Here is a 22645-nt window from a genome sequence, read left to right as displayed (position 1 = left end):
AGGTTGTACCAGATGCTTTAATGCCTTATCTAATTAACTACTCATGAAAATTCTATGAGGTAGCTACCATTATTATCTTCATTTGACACATGTAGAAACAGGCTTAAAGCAGGCAGCTGGGTAATTGTCCAAGATTACACAGCTATTAAGTGGTGGGTCTAGGATTTGAACCCATGTCACTGTGACTGGAGAGTCTGTAACTAGTAACCTCTAAGATTAATTACTTTTTCTTAGTGGAGCAAACCATCATCCTGGGCCTTGTGAGATACTGAGGAACGTGTGTGTGTGAGCTGCTGTTATTTCTAGGAATGGATACAACACTACCACGTAAAGCACAACATATGTCTTCTGTTTTCAGGGTAAGAAGATAAGCAAATATGCTTCTAGACAGAAAGTAAGTTTCATATCAACTAAATAAACCAGAGAATATGAAAGTAATTTTCAGCTTTCATGTCCATTCCATGCCAGTTCCTCTGGACCTGGTGGCCTTGCTCCTTCCACAGCTCTGATGTCTCTCCAACAGACATCTTCAATTGCCACCAAGAAAAGAGTGCACCTGAGTGTCTTTCAGTGAATATGGAGGACTCTCTTCTTGCCCCCCCAAACTCCCAGGTCTAAAGGGGAGCATCTGGTCCAGCAAGATGGTCCCAGTTAGGGTGATAAAAGACCTTCCCTTAGACCTGAGAAACCACCAAAATCTATCCATCTTCCTCTCCTGCTTCATCAAAGTGAAACCTATTAAAGTAAGAAGACTCTGATATGTAAGGATTTCCCAATGTAGAAATGGTGTTAAATTACAATGGTATTATGTGATCCAAGAAACTTGTGTCAGAAAATGTGGATTAATTTGTTTAACAAACATGCATTGTATTCCTACCAAACGCCAGGTCCCAGGCCAGATGCTGGAAGTTGCAGTGTCTTGGGAGTTTGCCATTCAGTACAGTAGTTCTTAAATGTTAGTGTGGATAAGAATCACTTGGGAAACTTGTTAATAATGCACACTCCTGAACCCCACCCCCAGAGTTTCTGATACATCAGGTGGGGCTGAGGTTTAGGAATCTGCATTTCGACTAGTTCCCAAGTGAATCTGTAGCAGGTGGTTTTCATTTGTATCTTGAGAAACCCTGACTTAGTAGACAGCTCTGATCAGGTGTTTGATTTAAGTCACTTAAACTCAGGACTGCAGGAGATCGGAAGATACCTGATTTCTAATGCTTTCAAGAAGCCTCAGAAGGACTTCCTGGAGTGGTTTTCTGTGAAAAAAAACATCACACCAATATGACACCACTTCTTTTCAAACAGGAGAAAGCCATTGTGTCATGACGTGGCCCAAGAGGAGAAGTTGAAAGAGTTTCACTGGAACAATTCAAGAAGTGTGTGCGCACGCGTGCGTGCGTGCGTGCGTGCGTGTGTGTGTGTAAAAATTCATTGACAGTATACTTAAGCTTTGTGTACTTTACCATATACATATTTACTATATGAATATTATTCCTCAATTAAAAAGATTTTTTTGGGCTTCCCTGGTGGCGCAGTGGTTGAGAGTCCGCCTGCCGATGCAGGGGACACGGGTTCGTGCCCCGGTCTGGGAGGGTCCCACGTGCCGCGGAGCGGCTGGGCCCGTGAGCCATGGCCGCTGAGCCTGCGCGTCCGGAGCCTGTCCTCCGCAGCGGGAGAGGCCACAACAGTGAGAGGCCCGCGTAACGCATAAAAAAAAAAAAAAAAGATTTTTTTAGAAAGTGTAAGGTAAAGAGGGTAAGGAGGTTTAAAGATGTCGTTCTAGAGGGAAGTGGGGGAAGGAGTTGGGTACTGGCAGGAAAGAAAACAGGACGAAGGGAGAAATTCAGACCTCTTGATTAAGGCACCAAGTAAATCCTCAGCAGCTGGTGTAGTAGAAAGAGGCCTGGAAATAGGAGTTGGCAGGTGTGGAAGCAAATAGGCTAAAGAGTTCCATTAACGTGAGCCAGACACTTTGAACACAAAAGGAAGGAAAGAAGGAAGGGAGGGAAAGAGAAGAAAGAAGGGAGTGAGAGAAGGAGAGACAGGAGAGGGAGGGAGAGAAGGAGGAAGAAAAAGAAAGAGGAGGGCCCTGACCCTAGGGGAAGAAAAAGAAAGAGGAGGGCCCTGACCCTAGGGGGAGCTTATAGTCTTGTGCTCTGATTACTGGCCCTCGGCAAGTTATTTGAGGGCTCCAAGCCTGTATGTGGCTCTTCAAAATGAGGCTGGACCTCTGAAAGTAAGGAGTAATAGAGATGGTGTATGCAAAAGGCTGTAAACTAGAAAGGGCCGCTAAATGCTGCTTCTTACGAACAGATTCTGGCTCAGAGTTAGGCCAACTGCAAGCATGGATATGAGCACACGTCCAGTTCCGGAGTGACTTCCCTCATCTTTGCCACACCTTACCGCCAGACTCAACAGGAGTTTGGTGAGAGGTTTTTTTCTTTTTCTCCTCTGCTCTGAGCTAACTTGGATATTGCTTTGTGCAGGACTGAGCATGAGATTCCCTTCAGTACCCCTACCTCCAGCTGTTCTCCATGACCCCAGAAGTCCCTTCCACCTTCTCCCAGACGGGGCCAGTTGTTCTCATAGAGGTCACCTGCTTCCTCCCTGGCCTGTGAGTCACTAGTTGGAAGCCAGAGACCTCACTAGAAGCCTCCAGGGACCAAAGCAACTTGCTGAAGGCCTTTGGGGAAGGAGAGGAAACAGGACGGGCACTAAAATGAAATAAATTGTCTATAAGTGTTTTTTAATTAAAATTGTAATTCTTGTTCTATGCAGAAGAGTCGAAGAAGAACTCCACCCCGAGTGGCAGGTGAAAAGCTCAGCAGCTCTCCCAAAGCCAGGGAGGGGAAGGGAGGTGAGAGCAGAGAGGAGATGGGTTAACTCGTTCTCTCTCCTTTTAGGGATAAGAAAGCAAAAAGGAGAAAGGCGGGGGTGGGGTGGGGGACTGCTGAGGGACCTGCTTGCTGACTCCCCAGGCTGAGGCTCCTGGGGGAGGGGGCTGAGCTTCCTGGGGACCCTGAAGCTGCGATTTTGTGCTTTCCTTTGTTCTATAAAATGATGCCACCTTCTCACTCCCTCCTCTCCCCTTGCTGGCCTCAGCCACCAGCCATGAATCTGCAGCAAGAGCCACCCACGCATCGGCCTTGGGGCCACCCGGGCAGACAGAGGAATCCAAAAGCGGGGAGAAAGAGAGAGACACCGGAAGTCTCCAGGTGGAGAAAAAGGAAGAAGGGAGAGAGCCCGACTGTGGAGAAGGATGGAAAAGGGGTGGAACAAGGGGGTGGAGACTGGGACCCCACCAGAGGAGAGGGGTCCTCAGAGGGAACGCAAAGGGTAGACGGAACGGGTAGAGGAGGGAAAGTGGCGGCGGGGGGGGGGGAGGGGTGTGTCGCGACTTTGAGAAACAAAAGTGAACTGTCTGGGCTTTGCGGCTGCTCTGATCTCTCAGAACTCTGAGCCGACGGCAAGGGTCCTAAACTCGGTAGGGCCCATCGCACACTCAGCTCAGAAACTCCGCTGCCCACACCGTACCGCCGCCTCATTTCGGACGCCTCAAGCTCGCGGTTTAGGCCCAGTGCACGCGTGGGGGGCCGAGGGGCCTGGCCTGTGCGGGTGTCCCCAAGAGAACTGTGAGCCCCCATGCCCCCCAGGGGTTCAGGCGCCACGAAGAGGGGACTGGAGCTGCCGCGCCCGCCGCTCAGCTTTAGAAGAGCGCGCCCTGGACTACCGTCCCCAGCCCTCCTAGCTTCCCCAGATTTCTGTTTGCAAAATCTACATCCGTCACCACTGTGTATGTTGTATGTACTGGGGTGGGGTGGGGTGGGGGGAGAGGTCTCTGCAGGAGTTAATAACTATTTTATTCTCTTGCTCCTTCAAAGTTTCTCTTTGACGGCGAAGAGACTTATTGTAAGTCAGAAGAAAGGAAAAGCTTCCCTGTTCTGGGCCCTGTGATTGCACAAATCCAAAATACTGCCGGCGTGGAGATTGCGGCTGGAAAACTCTAGAAGCTGGGGGCGTTATTAGGCAGGAGCTCTAGGGTTTCCGGAGACAAATTCCTAAATAAACCAAGAAACACCAAGTGGGAGATCTAGGAGGGAGGGCCTGATGGTCCGACACCGCTGGGACAGAGAGCCAGAGAGTGAAAGGAAGCAGAACAAACATCGTCAGCAGGCGCCTCTGTCTCCCGGACCGAAACCCTCCCCAAACCTCATCCCAAGCGCTCTCGGTACCAGTGGCAGGGCCCGGCACTGCCGGGGCTGCCACCCTCTGCCTCAGGAGTCCCCACTCGGAGACTCATCACTTGCTGGCTCTTCTTTCTTCTTTTTTTTTTTTTGTTTTTTTAATCCTTCAAATACAAGACAAAAATACACCTCATTTATCATCATAGATATATATATTTCACTCTCACCACATAAATACAAAACATCCAAATATCCAAAACATTCAGAACAAAGTTAGTAGCCAGGATTCAGTGACACCTACCCGCGTTGGAATCGTTCATTATTTTCTTCACTATTTGCCTAAGGAAAAAAAAAGAGAGACAGAGACAGAAAAGAAAAAAGGAAAAAAAGCTTCCGACGTAAATAATTTACAATAAAATTACTATTTTTAAAATGCTCTGCGCTCGCTTCGGATGGAGGAATACATTCTAGACACTGCGGCACCTCGCCGTCTGGGTCTGTGGTTTTGGTTAAAATGCGGGTGGCCGTGGCTGTGCGGTTAGGGCGTGAGGCCGCGACAGCGTCGCGGTCCGGGTTTCTGACTTGGGACCGTCTAAACCCTGGGGGTGTTTTAGGGGAGGCGGTGGAGAGGGATGCCTTTCATATCCACGCAGGGAACTGATGGGGATATGGAGACTACCGACAGAAGAGGCCGGGCCGCCCTGATGTCCCCGGCTGCGTCCCTGCCTCCCGTCCGCAAAGAACTCTGAAATCGGGACGTTTCCTGTGTGCTGGGAGGGTCTTGTGAATCCGGGGAGAGGGCGAGAGGAGGCAATGGGCACTGATCTGTTTCCAAACCTAGCAACTCTGCCCGGAGCCACGGGTCCGGGAACAAGGGAGACGGTGGGGAGAAGCGCCAGCGTCCGGGAGCTGCCGCCAGCTGCACAGCTCTCTCTCCTGGAGGAGCGTGAAGCTGTCGGCCACCTCCCGGCGCAGCCTCGGAAAAGATTCTGAATTTTCTTTCATTTAGCAGCATAGGCTTTTATTTTGCTTTTCCCTTTTAAATTCCTGTTTTAAGTCATTACACCCAGAACTTTAATTTTGTATTGCCCTGGGACGCATTTTGTATCCTGCATTTTCTTACGCCTTCTAAACTCCATCGTTATGAGTATTTAAAAACTGGTTCCACTCCATTTGGTTTTGTAGTAGTTCTTACTCTCCTTTTATTGCTGATGAGACCAAATTTATTACCGCCGCTGCCCATCACGATGTTTGGTTTATTGTCTCCTGGGGTCGGGGGTGGTTGTGATTGGAGTTTCTTTAAAGGGGAGAAAATTCGGCAGGATTTGTCCAGCCAGGAAGCTGCGTGTGCACCGGCTCTCTCGAGAAGTCCGCAAAGTGGGGCCCAGGGGCTTCTCTGGCGAGAGGAAGGAGCGTCCTCCTTTTTGGTCTAATGAAATCTGTCAGCCTTTTCAGCTGGGGTCTGCTCGCAGCTTCCTTTTTCAGATATCCATAAGAATAATCAACGGCAGCAGTGGCTCGATCTAGAGCAGATGTCCTGTGCTCCGGACTTAGAACCAGACTTTACCCTCCAGGGCCAGGCACTGGTTGGGGCATCAGGTTGGCTAACTCGGGCTTTCCCCTCAATTCTTTGGATTCTCCTGGATTCAGAAGGAAGTTGGGGGCGAAGGGTGGGTGTGGGAGGACATAGAGGAACGGTAGGGGGAAAAAATAGCCCAAATGGGGTAATATTGGTAGCAGAGCCTGGTGGGGAAGGAGAGCTGTCAGAGGCCTCTTGGGAGCCGGGAGCCCAGCGCAGGGGCCCCGGGTGCCTAATGCGCGTGAATCCATAAATATCACCACGATAGATACTATAAATATAAATACAGGAAAACACTTAAGATCAGTCCAGCGCTTTTTTCTCGGCCCCTTCTTTATTGTTGGTCCGGGAGTAAGGCTCGAAGGCCGAGGAGCTCAGGTATCGGGCGGAGAGTTCTTGCAAATTCCCGGCCAGCGAACCGGCCATTGTCAACGGGGCGGAGGAAAGGCGGCTGGCGACGGATCCGAGCAGCGAGGGCACGGGCAGGCTGAAGAGGCCGTGGCCGGCGGCCGGTGCGCCCGCGTGCAGTCCCCCTGGCCCGGTGGGCCCGGTGCCCGGAGCGCCTCCCACGGCCGGCGGGTGCGGGGACGCGGCGCCTGCGGGACCCGGGGCGGCGGCGGCTGCCGAGCCCGCGGCAGAGCCCGCGCCCAGGGCCGGCAGGTTGGGACCGCGTAGCGCCGAGCCGAGTGCGCCTGTGGCGCATGGCGGCAGCAGCGCAGGCAGGCCGGGCGGCGACAGCAGGCGGCCCTGCTCCAGCAGCCGCAGCACGCTGCACGTGGCCGCCGTCTCCGACACCACCGAGCGCAGCTCCGAGTCCTTGCCTTGGTCCTTCTTCTGCTTCGTGCGCCGGTTCTGGAACCAGACCTTCACCTGCGCGCCGGGCGCAGGGAGGGTGGGAGAGAGGGACAGAGGGAGACGGGCGTCAAGGGGAGCGGGCTCCCGGAGCGCGAGGGCTCCAGGGGGCCCTCCCCCAACTCCAGCCAAAGCCCCAGTCCCAGGCCCAGCCCGAAGTCGGGCCGGGAGCTGCGGGGCGGGTGGGCGGGGCGGGAAGTCAGGGCCGCCAAGAGGGGGACACAGCTCCCATACGCAGGGCTTCCGGGTCATGGAAGCAGGCCTAGGCCAGCCTGGGTTACAAATAACAAAGAAATAAAAATGTCCACGACCCTAACTGGAAGGAAGACCAGAAGTTATTTCACTGGGCTGCCGCACTGCCTGCAGCGGGACTATGGATCAGTGCTGCATAAAAGCCCGCTTTTCCAGGAGAAGGTGTAAGGCCTAAAGGATGCAGTTCGGGAAGTGGGAAGTGAGGGTGAATGGGGAGGAGAGTGGCCCAACTGGCTCGAATTTAGCCCCAGAGCACTACTCCTGTTGAAGGCTACGAGAGGCTACTTCCTGCCTGTTAGGGTCAGATTGACTATCTACTAGCAGCAAGCAGGCTATAGACTGAATAATTGGTGCAGGATGAACTTTATAGGCCAAGCTTCCTCACCACCAGGTGGATCGAAAGGTCTGAGTGATACCCTTAATTTGTAACTCAGCTGCTCTCCATCATGAACTTTGGAGTCATGGGAGGAAGTCAGTAGGCTGGAGTGGGCTAAATTCTCTCCATCAACCTCCCCTCTTACTTCCTATTCTCCCTTTGCCCCTCTTCAGGCCTAGCTGGTGGCCCAGAATGGAGTTTGGCAGCTCTAGGGAAAGGTTATTCTGTCTAGATTTTGTAAACTAAGAGGGATGGTGGCAGAGAGAATAGGGAAAAAGCTACCATGCCAACTCAAATTCGAACATCCAGTATGTTCTGTCCTTGGTTCTCAGCTTTCTGCCCAGATCCCATACCTAAAATGCTCCCCACCCACTTCAGGGCTGAGCACAGGTCAAGGGACTGGTCCTCAGAAAGAAATATGCCTTCCTTCCGTAGGCCAAGCTGGTACCATGCCCTGGGGAGGCCCTAAATGATCCCTACAACACAAAGCTCTCAGGCCATAAAGTGCTCCTGGGCCCAGAGTTCACGCGGTCAGCCCCGGTAGCATCATATGGATTTCATGTAAAGGAAAAGACCTCAAGCACAATTGTCAGTGCTGGCTCCCAAGGCCCCAGATCTGCTTCCCATCCCATACCTCACACATCACTGGCACTTAAGACAGGGTCTCCTAGGTGCCCACAGTGGGTGCTCAGGGCTGGGAATGGGGCTGAGTCCAGCTCAAGACCAGGGAAAGCCTTAAGCATTGGGGCAGCCTGGTCTGCAAAGGCAGATCTCTGGAATATGCAACTTTTTGATCCCTAGTTGTCACCCACGCTCTGGAACAGGGGGCTTTGGCCCTAGCCCCATTCTTGCTGAATGGGCCTGGGTGCTGTGTAAGGCTAGGGTCTCCAGAGGGGGTGTGCCTGGAAATCTGGCCAAAACGTTGTGACCAAAACAGGGGCAAACATTGGTTCCTCCAAGAGCAGAGACAAGCAGGGAATTCTCAAGACTGGGGTCCAAAAAGAAATCCAAAAGGATAGGATTTGGGGCCTCCTGGGCTAGAGGCCAGGAAGATTTGGGGTGGAGGGGGAAAGGGATGGCTTAGGAAAGGGAGAAAGCCTTCGCCCTTTCTTCCCCATCCTCCTTATCTTCTCTGCCTCACCTGGGAAGCTCTATCCAGAGTCGAGCTAGGTGGTGAGGAAGAGCTGGCTGGGGTGAAGGGGAAGGAGACTGATGCTGAGCTGTGTACAGCCCGGCCGCTGAGTACCTGGGTCTCTGAGAGGTTGAGCTGCCGAGCGAGCTCGGTTCTCTCCCGGCCCACCACGTACTGGCAGCGCTGGAACTCCATCTCCAGCCGGTAGAGCTGCTCCGCGGTGAAGGAAGTGCGCGTCCTCTTGGGCCGATCCAGGTCCAGGCCCTTGGGCAGGATGATCTCTCGGATGGACCCCTTGGCATCTGGGGAAGGGGAGATAATCAGGCACAAGAACCCTCCTGCCTTCCTCCACCTCCCCTGGCCCGAGCTGGCTTCTGGGACACAGTCACCAGCAGCCAGCAGTCCGGAGGTGGGAAGTCGGGCTGGTGGGCCTGCAGCCACAGCCGGGGAGCAAGGACGCTGTATGTGCTTGGGGGGTGGTGGGGGGACTAACTCCACCCAGCTGATGGGAAGGGGAATCGGACTTGGCCTTTGTAGAGCCCTCCGAACAACGGAGAAAGAAAAAATCAATTCCAAATCGGCTGACGTTCCTTTTGGTCTGGGGGCCTCGGCTGCGTGGACTGGGTCCCCTGTAGCTCGAGGGTGCCCGCACTGACCAGCTCAGATCCTGCCGGCCCCAGCTCTGGAGCATGTTGACCAGACCGCACTCCGGCGGTTCCCACCCCCATCCCGGGGTCTCCTTCCCTCCCGAACCAGGGCGGCGGAAGGAGGAGGGACCGAGTCGGAGCTGGCAGGGCCTGGCGATCAGTTGGCGGGGGCGGCGCCGGGCCGGGGCCGGGCCTCACCACCGCCACCGCCGGAACCGACCGCACGCCGCGCAGCAGAGCGGGGTCGAGGCCAGCACTAAAGCGACATCCGCGGCCTGGCAACCCAGCCTGGCTGCTTCTCCTAGCGGCGGCGGCCAGGCCCGAGCGCGGCGCCGGGCCCCTTGGCCCAGCGCGCCAACTGGCCTGGCCGTAGCCGGCGGTCCGCGACTGTTCTCCAGCGCCCGCGGCCCCCTCGGACGCGCTCAACTCGCCAAGGTGCGGGAGCCCGCGAGCGGGCTCCCCGCAGGTCCTCCGGTCCGCAGGATGCTAACAGGTCCTCCAGAGTTTCCGGCTTCTTTCCCGGGTCGGAGGCCGCAGCCTGGATCCTGGGCCCTCCCGCACGGTCCCTCGGCTACCCCAGCAGCCAAACCGGCGGGGCCTCTCGAGGCTTGAAGGGATCGAAGCTCCTGGAGAGCGCGCGTCCCAGGTGGGAATCCCCAACGGCTGGCCGCACCCGGGACGGGGAGGGCCAGCAACTTTCTCCTAAGTCCCAGGAGGCAGACCCACCCGGCCTGCCGGGGTCAGTGGCGGCGCGCAGCTCGAGCCCCTGAGTCGCCCCTAAAGAACGCCCCCCGCAGCCCTGCCCCATTCTTACCTCGGACCAGGATCCGGCGGCAGTAATCCGGATCCGCTGTTGAATTGGATTTACTTTTGTTACAATCTTCCGCGGCGCCCGACGCAGAGAAGGCGCCCTGCGGTTCCTTGAGGAAGGCGGCAGGGAGGTTCCCCTCCGCGCCCTTGCTCTCCCGGCTCTCCTTGTGCGCGTTCTTCGAGACCCGGGCAGCCTCTGCGTCCGAGTGGCACCGAACGTCCATTTTGTCTCGTTTCCCGAACATAGGAGAGGCAAGAGAAACAAAAAAAAAAAAAGAAAAAGAAAAAAAGGGGGGTGGGGGGAGGAGAAAAAAAAGCAGACGGGAGACAAAACCGCTACAATGCAGCCCCTACGCTCGGTCCGGAGAGAGGCAAGCGGCAAGAATGAATGTCCCCGCGGGGCGGCTGCGGCGGCCGCGGGCAGGTCAGCGGCGACCGCCGAGTGGCGCGCTCGCGGAGAGGCGGCGGGTCTGGTCGAGGATCCCGGTGGAGCAGCGGCGAAGCCGCGTCGTCAGCGCCCGCGTCCTCTGAGCACGTCCACTGTCCCCAGCCTGGCGATCAGGTAGCGAGCAGCGCAACTCCGAATTGCTGCGGCTCCCGCCTATTACTGAGACTGCGAGTAGCAGTTGTCCGACACCCGGGAGGACGCACACTCGCTGTTGCAATTGATTACGGGTAATTTCGCAGCCTCCACGTTTCGGCTACCTCATGAATACACTAAATTGTTTGGATAATATATCAGACCGTAATGGATGGTTTCTGTCCTTGTCCCCAATCAAGTAGGGGTTTAGCCAGTGAATAAACGGAAATGATTGGTCTTGCTTTCAGGAAACACACAATCAAAGACCCACACTTCCAGAAAAACTTTTGACAAGATTCATCCTGAATTGTTAGTACCGTTAGCAGGCATTATTAACTTTCCCTTTGCCTTTGACCCTCCTGCTCACACACTGGCTAGAGGGGTTTTCTCCACACTCGACAGATAGAGCTGAATGAGGATGGAGGGGGGAAGAAAAAAAACAAAAACCCTTACACACCCTGCGGCAGAAGAAAGCAGTCGCCTCTAGGAGGGGAAAAAAGGGGGGGTGGAGAAAAAGTTTTCCCCAAAAGTACTTCCCCCACCCTCTAAAAAGCCAAGCTTTCGTCCCAAACAACTCCTTAACACACCTCGACGCTGACAGCCATCTTAAACTGCCACCTCTCTTCATTTAGTTCCAGTTGGATTTTTTCATGCCTGCACCTCCAGCAGCCCTGAGGCAGCCCATTCAAAGGGCAGCTTTGTACTCAGAGAGTCCAGCAGGAGAGAGAGGGGGAGAGGGAGAGAGAGCCGAGAAAATCTGAACTGTGAGATCTGCTTAAAAAAAAAAAGTTTTCCCCTAGCTATTTCATTGTCTCTGCTACAATATCTTTGAGAAAAGCAACAGCCAGTAATCCAATAAGAGCATTGATTAGGCCACAATGATTCAATTCAAGCGCATGGCCTTGTGCAAGGAGCATGCACCAGCCCTTCTCGTCACCTTGCCGGGGCAGAAGCCCTCTCCACGCCGCTCTCCCCATTCATTCCTTTATGGGAAATGCGGAGCAAAAGGAGTGAAAGATGGCAATTATCTAATTGGACTATTAACAAACAGTCCTCTGAGTGCGGCGGTCTGGCGTGGCTCCTGGGCGGGGGAAGGGCCGTGTTCCCTGCCCTCATTCACAAAGAGTGCAGGGGCCGGGGAGGAAAGGGGGCTTTTTAAAGGGCGTGGGGAGTGGGGCGGGGGTGGGGGAAGAGGAGAGGTGGGAGGTTTGGCTGAGAATTTTTCCACACAATTCCAAGAATGGGGGCGGAGGCGGGCGGGGAAGGGGAAGGGGAGGGGGCTGGAGTGGGGGTCGCGGCGAGCCGGTGGGAGAGGGGGAGGGGAGGGGGGAGGGGAGGAGGGAGGGGAGGGAAAGGGGTAAGAGTGCGTGCGGTGGGATCGGAGGGGCTCTGCCCGCCGCTCCCTCCCGCTGCCGCCGCCGTCCCCCAGCCGGACTCCAGCAAGCATCGGGGGCGGAGATGATGAGGGGCCCTCAGCCGGCTCCTTTGCTCTCTCCCCCTCCCCCTTCCTCCCCCAGCCCCTCTGGCCCCCAGGGAGAACCCACGCTCGGTCCGGTTCCGGGGGGCGTCTCTGTCCACGGAGGCAGACCTTGGGCTTTTACTTTATTTCATTGGTTGGGGGTGTGTGTGTACGTGTGTGTGTGTGTGTGTGTGTGTGTGTGTGTGAGTGAGCACGCGATTGTCCCGAGCTACTCTCCGCAGGGCGGCGGGCTTCCCGGGTCCCCAGCGGACCGGTGGTCCGTCAGTCCTCCTCCGCACGGGCGGCGGCCCTCCAAATCCCACGCCAACTGGGCCTCGGGGTGGAAAGTGCCTTTGAGTCCCGGCTCTCCCGGGGCCGTCCGGTAGGGACGGGTGGGAGTGGAGGGGGGGAGGGGTCCTTGCGGCCGTCCTGTCCTGAAGATGTGGCGTGGGCTTGGGACAAAATCCAGCCAACTCTCCAGTGACTTGCCGCAAAGCTCAAACGCCCAGGTTGGCGCTCCGAGGCCCCGAGGGCTTCACTCCCTCGCTGGCCGAGCCAACGCGGGGCGCCGCCGCGGGGTCTCCTGCTACCGCGTTGCCAGTGCTGGTCCCTGGGATTCGGGGTCCTCCTGTTGAGGATTTGGTTGGTGGATGGGGCCCTTGTTTACCTGCAGCGCTCAACCAGAGTCAGTTACTGGGGCCTCCGCGGGCGGGGAGATGTGAGGCCCCAAATCCCTGATCACCGACCCTTCCCCGCCACCTGGAGGGTGGGGCCTCGAACTCTCCGACAGCTGGCTCTGGCCAGGGGTCCCACTCCAACCGCTCCGGGTCCCCAGGAGGATTGGGGGCCTCTTTATTCCCTCCGGAGACCTCCCGGCCGCGGAGAGTCCAAGATCGCAGGGATCCTCCCCGGCCGCACCCAGCTTCACAGCCCGCAAAATCCATGCTTATACCTGCGGTGCCGGGTCAAAGGCCCAGAGGGAAGTCTTTAAAAATAAAAACGCCCAACCCACCGCCTCTTATTTTAGGTCTAGGAGGGTGAACCAGCCAAGCAACGAACTCCTGCCTGTAGTAAGGACGCCCTGGTGGCTGTCCCGGGGTGGCGGCCCGGGAGATCCATGGCCACGTTTCCCCCGCACCAGAGGATACGCCCAACTGTGGCCAGATCCCAGATACCGATTTGAAGCTGGGCCTCGGACACTCTTGCCCTCCCCCGTCTTGTAGGGGATAATAGTGGCATGTTTTGTTATAAGTGGCAACTATTTACTGAGCAGTCAGTTACCAGGTGCATAAACTCATTTCTCTAACCTCTCGGCCAGGGAGGCACTAATATGCCTGTTTTAAGTTTTCAGAATCTGCCAGTGTTGGTGATGTGTGTCAAAGAGATACAGAGCAAGGACCTTAATGTTAATGCCAGGAATCCTGAGTATTAGGCATCAACTTACATGAATTTTATCCAGACAGCAAGAAATACAAATGCAAACATGAAATTCTTGTTTCTGTTAATGCTGTTTATTTCTAGCCATGAGCCTTTCTTAGTAGTCTGTCATCCTTCTACATCAAGCTGCCCTGGACTGAATAAAATGCAGTTTTATTGGCTCCAAACCTACTGAATGAACATCTATGAGCAAGGTCCTGGAACGTGCGTTTCTGGCTGCCTCCCCAGGGGAATTTTCCACAAGTTAAAGTTGGAGAACTATACCTTTTAAAGTTAGCTTAAATTAGGAGAGCTTAAGTTGCTAAGTTTCCTGAGGACAGGGAGTTCCCCCCTCCACCCCTTACTGGAAATGCAAATACTTATTGGGGAAGGGGAAAAAATGGGGCATTATGGAGAAACAACCAGTTTAATTAAGCAGCCAGTTACCAAGAGTCAGGAAGTGTCAGGACCTGGGGCAGGACCCAGGGTGGCCACTAAATCATATAGGCCTTCTCTCCACATCTTCAAGGACAAATCCTTAACTAAAGGAACTCATTGGTCCTGGCCATGGCTCTGGGCTGGCAGCAGAAATGGTGCTGTTGAACGATGCCCTTCTATGTTCTAAGCCCTTGAAGTAAACAAATTCAGTAAAGAAACAGACAACCCATAAGCTGGTTTTGCTTTATGTTATGCATAGTACTTTTTTGTGACTGGATTAAAATTCTATGGGCATCCATCCAGAAAAACCATGACAGGTTTCTGAGAGGACAGAGTGGAGACGGAAGCCCTGGGATGGAAATTTCAGAAAAGCAGCTGCTGCTCCCAGAAAAAACTAAAGCTGTGTGTCCATTGGCAATGAAAGGAGAGAATCCAGTCATTTATTTGGATAATCTGAGACAAGCCTGTCTACACAACACATGAGGACACAGGGCTGCTCCAGGTAAAAGTGTTTTATGCTCTTGACTAAATGTGCCTCCCTCCCTGGTACCCTTCCCGATCCCACATCGATGTCTGCAGGTGCATACAGACCCAGAATAGAACTGTAGAGATGGAAGAATTTTTAGAGATCATCTATTCCATAACCTTCATCTGACTTGACAGATGAGGAAAATGAGCCTGGAAAGACCAAGTCACTTGTTAAGGATTAGACAACTAGTTAGTGGGGGCATCTGTGCTACAATCCTGGTCTCCTGACTTAAAACTGCACTCCCACCACCACCCAGTTTTCCCAGAACCTGAACAAAATGAATGTTCTCTCTGGAACTGATGAAACAATGCCATATAAATTAACTAAATCATAATCTGAGCCTTGGGGGTGTTTTTCATATTTCATGCCTCCACCTTGTCACTGCAGCAGAAAGTAGGATCAGAGGTACTACACATTGCTTCCTTTTTCCGTCTTCATTTTTTATTTCAGAAAGACGTAGGAGGGGAAAACAAGCTGGCAGAAAAACCTGAGATCCCCTTAGATTATGAGTGGCTTGGGAACAGCATAACTTAATGTCCAAGACATCATTTTAAAAGAACTGCACCAGAGGAGATAATACAACCAGAAATTAAGTTTCTGTAACAATGAATCAGAGTACCTGATAATATTGACTAATTAAAAACAAGAACACCTAGTATTTATACAGAGACTTTCATCCCAATCAAAGTTGCATGTGGTGATGAATTCAATATCATCTAATTGTCATTATCCCCATTTCACAGAAAGTAGTCAGGGCACTGGAGAAGCAACTGACTTAAGAACTGGTGCTGAATATCCAAAGTGAAAAATACAGCCTTACATCCAGATATTTATTTCCCATTTTAGCTAAAGATAGAGTATTAGCCAAAGGGCAGAGAGCTAAATTCTGAATTATTCTGACCACATTGCCAGCAAATAATCCCACTGGACTCCATTTCTCAATTTTGTATTTTGTAACAAGAAACTAGGTTCTTTCAACTACTTTATATATTTTGTAGGTAGAAGCAGCATACAATTTTTGAGTTGGAAGGGGCCTTAGAGTGGTATAATAAACAAACAGGGCTCTGGGGTCAGCCAGGCTGTCTGATTCCTATGTTCCTGTCTCAACTGCACTACTTACTAGGTGTGTGGCTTTAGGCTGGTTACTTTGCTACTCTGGGACTCAGTAGCCTATCTGCACAATAAGGGTAGCCCTACTACTTACCAGATTGTTTGTAACATAAGCAAAGTGCTTAGAATATTGCTTGCCCCATAGCCAACACTGCGCATAAATATTTACTATTACTATTTTTACTCGCACATTCCCCATGGGCCTAGCACTTGTTAGATAGAACCAGAGATAGCAAAAAGAACCAAGAGCCAGACAGAGTAACTGAAAGGTCCAGATAGTAAATGGCAAAGATAATTGGCTTCATACTGATTCAATACTATAAAACAGTAATGAAAACGAGTATTTAGTAAGGACTTACTGACTGCTATAATCTCATTTAATTCTCATAACAACCCTTTGAGAAAAGGACAATTGCGTATACCCATTGTGTTGGATTAAAAATGGTCATAAACTCTTTGCCATTCCTCCCATCAAGGGATAGAGTCTATTTCCCCTTCAGTAAATGTGGCCCGTGACATGCTTTGATCAATCAAATGAGGTAAAAGTGACACTGTGCCAGTTCTGGGGCTAGATCATAAACAGCCCGAACAGATTATGTTCTGGCTCTCTTGGAACCCAGCTGTCGTGCAATAAAGAAGCCAATCTAGACTACTAGAGGAAGAGAGGCCATATGGAAAATTGAGTTACCCCAGCTGATAGCACCACCTTCCAGTCACATGTGTGAGGCCATCTTGGATGCTGCAGCCCAGGTGAACTTCCAGCTGAATGTAACCTTATTAGGGATCCCAACAGTTTCATGTGAGGCAGGGATGAACCATCCATGCAGAGCCCTGTCCAAGTAGCAGAATCTTGAAAAAATATATGGTTGCTGTTGTTTTAAACTACTATGCTTTGGGTGGGTTTGTTATGCAGCAATAGGTAACTGAAACACCCATATTTTGGATGAGAAACTGAGGCTCAGAGAGGTTAAGGAACTAGTCCTTGGCGTCACAGCTAGGAATCCACAGCCTGGATTCAAACCCAGGACCATCCTAAACCCAAATTCATGATCTTGACCAATGAACTATATCATGCCTCCTAAGGAATAACCAAATTCTAAAGAATAATTCGTAAGTTTATTTTTGTAATTTCTCTATTTCAGACATTACACAGTGTAGGCTGGACTAATAAAAAACATAGCATGTCATTCTTTTTTTTTTTAGCATATCATTCTTAATACCAAACAGAATAAAATTGTTACAGCTAGAAATGGAACCAACGTGGTCTTTGCCAAGTTCATCATCACTTCTTGTAAATTGAATGGGGCTACCTCACTGGGATGTACCTCAGGGTACAAAGCCCTAAATTACTTTCTCTTTTTATTAAAAAATAAAGATGCAAATGAACATGTTCTGCTCTCACCTTCAGGAAATCAGAGGTCCATTTGCACTTAGGGTGGTAAATGGAAAATGACAACAGGTGCTTGTTGGCTGTGACATTCTCCAGGTGAAGCATTCTGGGAAAAGGAAAAGAAAGGCTGATTTTATTACATTTTCTGGATCACAGAGAACTTTGAGGTTTTCCAGGAAACTTGGCTTATAACTTTGTATCTTTCTAACAGGAGTACATTTGTATTTCAAAGCATCTTTAAACCCATCATTTTCTAAAATTTCTAACTGCCTGAAAAACTGCTGGAGCCATTTATTCAACAAGCAGTTACTGACACCTCCTCCATGCAAATCTCTAAGAACTCCCTGTATCAGAACTTTAAAGTGTTTTTATTTCATTGTGCAAGAATGCTTGCCCAGAAGTCACTTATCTTATAAACCTCATCCCATCTAGAAGAAAGCCACAACCGGAAAAGGATGAAGACAAGGCCATCAAGTAGTTAAAATGTGTGTATCAAAGAGTGTAAATTACAACCTGGGTTCTTGGCTTATAGGAGACCTTCTCAGTCCCTCATTCAAAGCCTATTTACTCTTATTTTAGGACTAATTCTAACAAACCTAACTCTCCCATTTCCTAGCCTACAGAAGATTAGAGACATCAAATGGGAGGGGAAAGTACTGCTTGGAGAGAGAGAGAGAAAACAGACCAAGTAACTTGAAATATCGCAATCTGGGGTGACTTTGCTTGGACACAAGTAACTACAACCTCAAGTGCTCTTGAGGGCATGAAAGCAGTAGAATGCAATGTGACAGTGGATATTCAGGGAAATGACTCTCAAAAGATTAAATTGTGTTTTTGTTTAAGAGGGCAGGGAAGCACATAAAAGCTTTGAGAAACATTTTAATATAAAATAAACTCAGAAAAACTACATGTGTGTCACATTGAATTCCTTTATAATAAGGGAGAAATCACTGTAAGTTTGAGATGCAAAATTATATCAGTGTGAAAGCAATGCAAGCAATATGGACTTTCCTTCATTCTCTACTTAAAGATGGCAGAAGTGAGATCATTAACACAGGAATACAGAACCGAGCATGAGCATAGTTTTATTCCCAGATGTTTTGTGTTAGATCCCTGCAACACAGCCAAAGGGATCAAGGAAAGTGGAAAGATGAATGGACTCGTCCAAGGTCACTCAGCAAAACCATTAGCCCAGACAAGAAAAGAGGACCAAAAAGGAGGGAGTGCCTGGTACAAGGTGGGGCACTCAATATTTGGGAAAAGAGGAAAAGAAAATGAGAGGACTGTTAGCTGTTTTTGAGAGGCATTTGTTCTAAGAGTTTGCCAAGACTCTCAGCTACAGCAAAAGCGGAGAACTGTGGTCACAGGGTCACAGATGGCTGTAACTGGCCTGGGAGCCCAATGTGACCCCAGAAGGAGACAGGAACACTTTCCATGTGATGAATTGTGTAATGGTCAGAACTAACACACACCCAATGAGCTGGAAGGGATGACATTTATAACCAGGAGATGTTATAATAAAGTGTGTTAACTCCTAATACTACTCACTACTTAGTACTTCTACAACACGTTCCCTCTTCCAAAGTGCTTTACAAACATTAATTAAACCAGCATGAATTCTGGATGGGAAAATTGAGCCTCTGTAATCTGTTTGAGTTCTCTGAAAAAGCTAATAAAATTAAGGTGTAATGTTCGTGAAGAGGAGTACACAGAACTACAGCTTTTGTAAGGGACTAAATATGGAGGTGTGACGGTGCCATTTGATATTCTCAAAGGCTGTTTATGGCAACGTTATGCCACTGCCACAACGACACCAACAGAAGACCAAGTCGAAACACCGAGGATGCTCTCTTTCCGCAAGCAGCCTGAGTATCTGTGGCTGGCTGGGGTCCCCTCTCCTTAAAGTTCTTCCCGCAAGGGGCTTGTCTGAGACCCAAGTACGTACATGGAAGGAGGAGGAAGGCTGCCTCCTGGGTCAGCCAAGCTCTGTCCACCATCTCTGCAGAAAGGGCCTCATAAAGAGGTGTGGGGAGCAGACACCTTCCCAACGGCCTACACCAGCCAGTGGCCAAATATCTGGGGCAGAGCAGGATACTCAGCTCCCCGCCCCCCAACCCCACCCCGGTCAAATACTTGGTCACTGCTGCCCAATACACAAATGCTTTAAAATATTCACAGTTTTGAGATTCTACAGCGCCTTCTCCCACTACATTCTTAATCTGGACAAGTTATTTTGCCTGTTTTTACATGTTGCCATGTTTTTTATAAAAGGGAGACACTGTTACTCTTGGTGAAGAAATTTGGAGGCAATCAGATGAAAATGCACATCAGAGCATTCTGGTTTGCCGTATCAGAATCCCTGGGATTCCGCATTGCACTCCTCCTGATTCTGACCTCAACCGTAAAGAACAGACCGCAGGGCTGGCCATTCATCCAACCTGCCTTTCATTCTTCAATGGCTTGAAATCCCAGTGGCTCAGAGGAATACTACTTCTCAGGAGAATTTCATTTGGGGTTGAAGCAAAGACGATTATTTTATAGCAGGAAATGGAAGCTCAAGGAAAAGTGGAAGGAAATAGGACCCGGGGTTGGGAGGCTGCACTATTGCTCCAGCTGGTTCACTAAAAATCTGAGTGATCCCAGGCAAGACCCCACTCCATCTAACCTTTGCTTTCTTTTTTTACTGAAGGAGGAGCAAGACAGGATCAGTGGCCCAAGGAGAGCTGGTGATCCCAACTCTGACATTCTTAGATTCTGTAGTTACACACGTAAGCCTAGGGGGGTTGAGTCCCTAGGCAGAGACTTCTTGATTCATGGCAGAGTCATCAGGCCATCCAAATTATAGGACTGCTGCTGGGTATTTAGACAAGGCCCCAGTAGAAATGCATATAAGTCACAAAACAGTTACACTGAGCATTTACCAATATTCTCATGTGGATTACTTTAAAGCAGAGGCTGAAGACGTGAGCCAAATCCAGTCTGTGGTTCTGTGTTTTGTTTTGTTCACATTTTTAAAGTTAATCTCCAATATTTCAAAAATAAGCGATTTCATCTAAACACTTGAACTCCCAGTTTCTCTTGAAAAATTAGATAACCTGGTCGCACTGGGCTAATTTTTTCCCTGTCAACAATCAGCTGGAGATGAGAAGAGACTGCCTTTCCTGGAAGGACACACACTCCCTGGTTCCTTACCAGGTGGCCCCTCCATCACATTCCCTGCTTGGGCCTGGAGGCATCTGAGTCTAAGAAGATGCTGTAGAGAACAGGTGCTGTAGACGTGTCTGTCCAGCTGGGCTGCATGAGAAGCTAGCAGTGCAGGCTGCCCTTGCTCCGAGGAGCTGACAAAGTGGGAGAGCCTTACGGTCAGTCGGGTTCTCCCTGCTTGCTGGTCCTGAAAAACATCTCACAAAACTGCCCTTTGGGGTTTGTGCCATCATGGGAGTACTTAGAACCCCGAGTCACACCAGTGAAGCCAGCCCTACATCGAGGGAATGACCCCGAGGCTGACTGGGCCCCTTCCTCCTTCCTCCCCAATCCGGAGATCAGCCACAGTGAGGCCAGGGAAGTGAGAGAACAAATGACAGGCAGCTGGTGAAAACAATGAGAACAACCGTATCCTCCCAGAGCGTGACGGATCTGCAAGAGCTTTCACGTCGATCCTCCTCACGATCTGTGCCATTTTACAGATGAGGAAACTGAGGCTCAAGGTTCCCAGAGTGACAAGGCTAGAGGAAGCAGAAACAGAGTTAGGAGACCAGCCTATGTTTTTCACTCCAAGGCCGGCGTTCCCTCTCCTGCGCCCAGAGAGTCCGTGGCAGAGACTGCAGGCTGCCATTTACCCTGCCAGATGCAGAGCAGCGAGAGAACATGGGCATGTGTCCGTAGATGCAAAGGCTGGTCCTTCACCTCTAGGAGAAGAGCAAAGAAGAAAGATAAAGGCAATGTGTGACCCAAAGGTTCGGACCCCAACTCTGTCTTGGTTTTGAGGGTTAAAAACAATAAAACCAAACCAAAAAGGATCAACTTACTTGACAGTAAATTGAACATTCCAGTTAAATTCTCTTTACAGAGCAAATCTTTGCATGCCAGAAAGGGAGGGAGTAGCAGCCTCGGGACTGTGTGGCACAATGGCTAACGTCCTGCTGCACCGGGGCATGTACTCTGGTGGGTGTTTGGAGGAGAACAGGAGAAGCAGTGTGCTGAGTAAGAGAGAGCATGGTGCCAAGAAGGGAGAGAAGTGACAGCTGGTGAAGGGCAGGCCAGCAGGGCCTGTTGACAGCCTCGAGAAGGTCAGTAATCAGAACGGAATCACCAGTGACACAAAACACACTCAGAATGTCTGCCGGCTTCTCCCTTGCTTTGAAACACTGATGCTTTTGTGCAAATAGAAATGGAACTCTCTTCTCTACAGACCCTCTGCCCAAGCCAGCCTACCCTGTTTGTTGCCCCTGGGCACATCACATAGTGCCGACTCCCATCCTATCTCCCCAGAATTTCTTCTCTTCCTCCTCTGCCCTTTTGCATCTACCTATTTGTCTGGGGCCTCTCTAGGTGACATTTCTTTCCCCAGGTGACATTTTCTTCCCAAATGTCCTACTTGGGAGCCCTAAAATTTTGCATGATTGCTGTCATTCACTGAACTGACTGAACTGTTACTAATTCAAATAGCTACCATTAATATAGTATCCTAAGGGCCTTACATATATTAACTCAACCTTCATCACAACTGTGTGAGGCAGAAACTATTATTAGCTCCATTTTACAGGTGAGGAAACTAAGGCACACAGAGGTTAGATGACTTGTCCAAGGCCAGCCAACTAGTTAGTAATTGTGTATATTTTAGTCTACTGGGGCTGCCATAACAAAATACCACAGACTAGGTAGCTTAAACAACGGAAATGTATTTTCTCACAGTTCTGTAGACTGGAAGTCTGAGATCAAGGTGCTGTCAAGGTTGGTTCTGGTGAGACCTCTTTTCCAGACTAGTAGACAGCCTCTTTCTCACTATGTCCTCATATGGCCTGTCCTCTGTGCTCTCATGGAGAGAGAGAGACCTGGCATCTCTTCCTCTCCTTATAAGGACACCAATCCTTTTGGCTTAGGGCCCTACCCTTATCACTTCATTTAACCTTATTTTCCTCCCTAAAGGCCCTGTCTCCAAATACAGTCACATTAGGCATTAGGGCTACCACATATGAATTTGGGAGAGACAGAATTCAGTCCCTAACAGTGTGATATAATTTTTTTCCATTCATTCATTTACTGAGCATCTACTAATTGCCAGACACAGCAGTGAAAAAGGCAAACAAGAGCCTGGCTTGTTAAACTATAAGCTCCCTATAGTCTAGTGGGAGAAGTGGCAACACACAAGGAACATATGAACTCATTAACCAAATAGATAATTTCAGACAGTGCTATGAAGAAATAATAATACTGTGAAGAAAGAATAGTGCTATGAAAAAATAATAGTAAGGTGTGTTATTGGACTATCTTGGCCAAGCATGCTTAAGTATTTATTAAGCATTTATTATGTGTAAAATCTATTCATTCGTTCAACCAATATTTACTGAGTATCTATTCTGTCAGATAAAGTACTGATGCTGGAAATGCAATGGTGAACAAGACAGACCAAGTCCTTGTCCTCAAGAAATTTAGAGGCCAGTGGGTTATAGAGGGGAGACTGTGAGACATCATGGTCCCAGCCCAGGATACTTCCAATCTTCCGTTAAAATATCAAATGAGGGCTTCCCTGGTGGCACAGTGGTTGAGAGTCTGCCTGCCGACACAGGGGACACGGGTTCGTGCCCCGGTCCGGGAAGATCCCACATGCCGCGGAGCAGCTGGGCCCGTGAGCCATGGCCGCTGAGCCTGCGCGTCCGGAGCCTGTGCTCCGC

The 22645-nt window shown here is 50.6% G+C and overlaps 1 protein-coding gene across 2 annotated transcripts; it reads right to left on the bottom strand.

The window, feature by feature from the left end:
* Nucleotides 1–4271: 4271 nt before the first annotated feature.
* Nucleotides 4272–10074, bottom strand: VAX1 (ventral anterior homeobox 1). Of its 2 annotated transcripts, XM_065894734.1 has the most exons (4): nucleotides 9834–10074; nucleotides 8487–8674; nucleotides 4486–4520; nucleotides 4272–4347 (listed from the first exon to the last, which is right to left on the bottom strand). In XM_065894734.1, exons 1-4 carry the CDS (start codon nucleotides 10072–10074, stop codon nucleotides 4272–4274), a joined length of 540 nt encoding a protein of 179 aa, XP_065750806.1. The 2 variants fall into 2 exon arrangements, with proteins under 2 accessions (XP_065750806.1, XP_065750805.1); XM_065894733.1 differs by lacking the exons at nucleotides 4272–4347; nucleotides 4486–4520 and adding an exon at nucleotides 6064–6630.
* Nucleotides 10075–22645: the final 12571 nt, after the last annotated feature.

Source organism: Phocoena phocoena, chromosome 16 (genome assembly GCF_963924675.1).
Source record: "Phocoena phocoena chromosome 16, mPhoPho1.1, whole genome shotgun sequence".
Classification (NCBI taxonomy): Eukaryota; Metazoa; Chordata; class Mammalia; order Artiodactyla; family Phocoenidae; genus Phocoena; species Phocoena phocoena.
The sequence above is the reverse complement of the archived record's forward strand: the minus strand, read 5'-3'. Positions and strand labels throughout refer to the sequence as shown.

Excerpts from the sequence above, each read along its gene's own strand:
- VAX1 (XM_065894733.1), bottom strand. The coding sequence starts at position 10,074 with ATGTTCGGGAAACGAGACAAAATGGACGTTCGGTGCCACTCGGACGCA. Across the intron at positions 8,675-9,833 it reads CCGCCGGATCCTGGTCCGAG|ATGCCAAGGGGTCCATCCGA; the intron begins GTAAGAATGGGG and ends CCCCTTCCCCAG. Across the intron at positions 6,631-8,486 it reads TCAACCTCTCAGAGACCCAG|GTGAAGGTCTGGTTCCAGAA; the intron begins GTACTCAGCGGC and ends CCCGGCGCGCAG.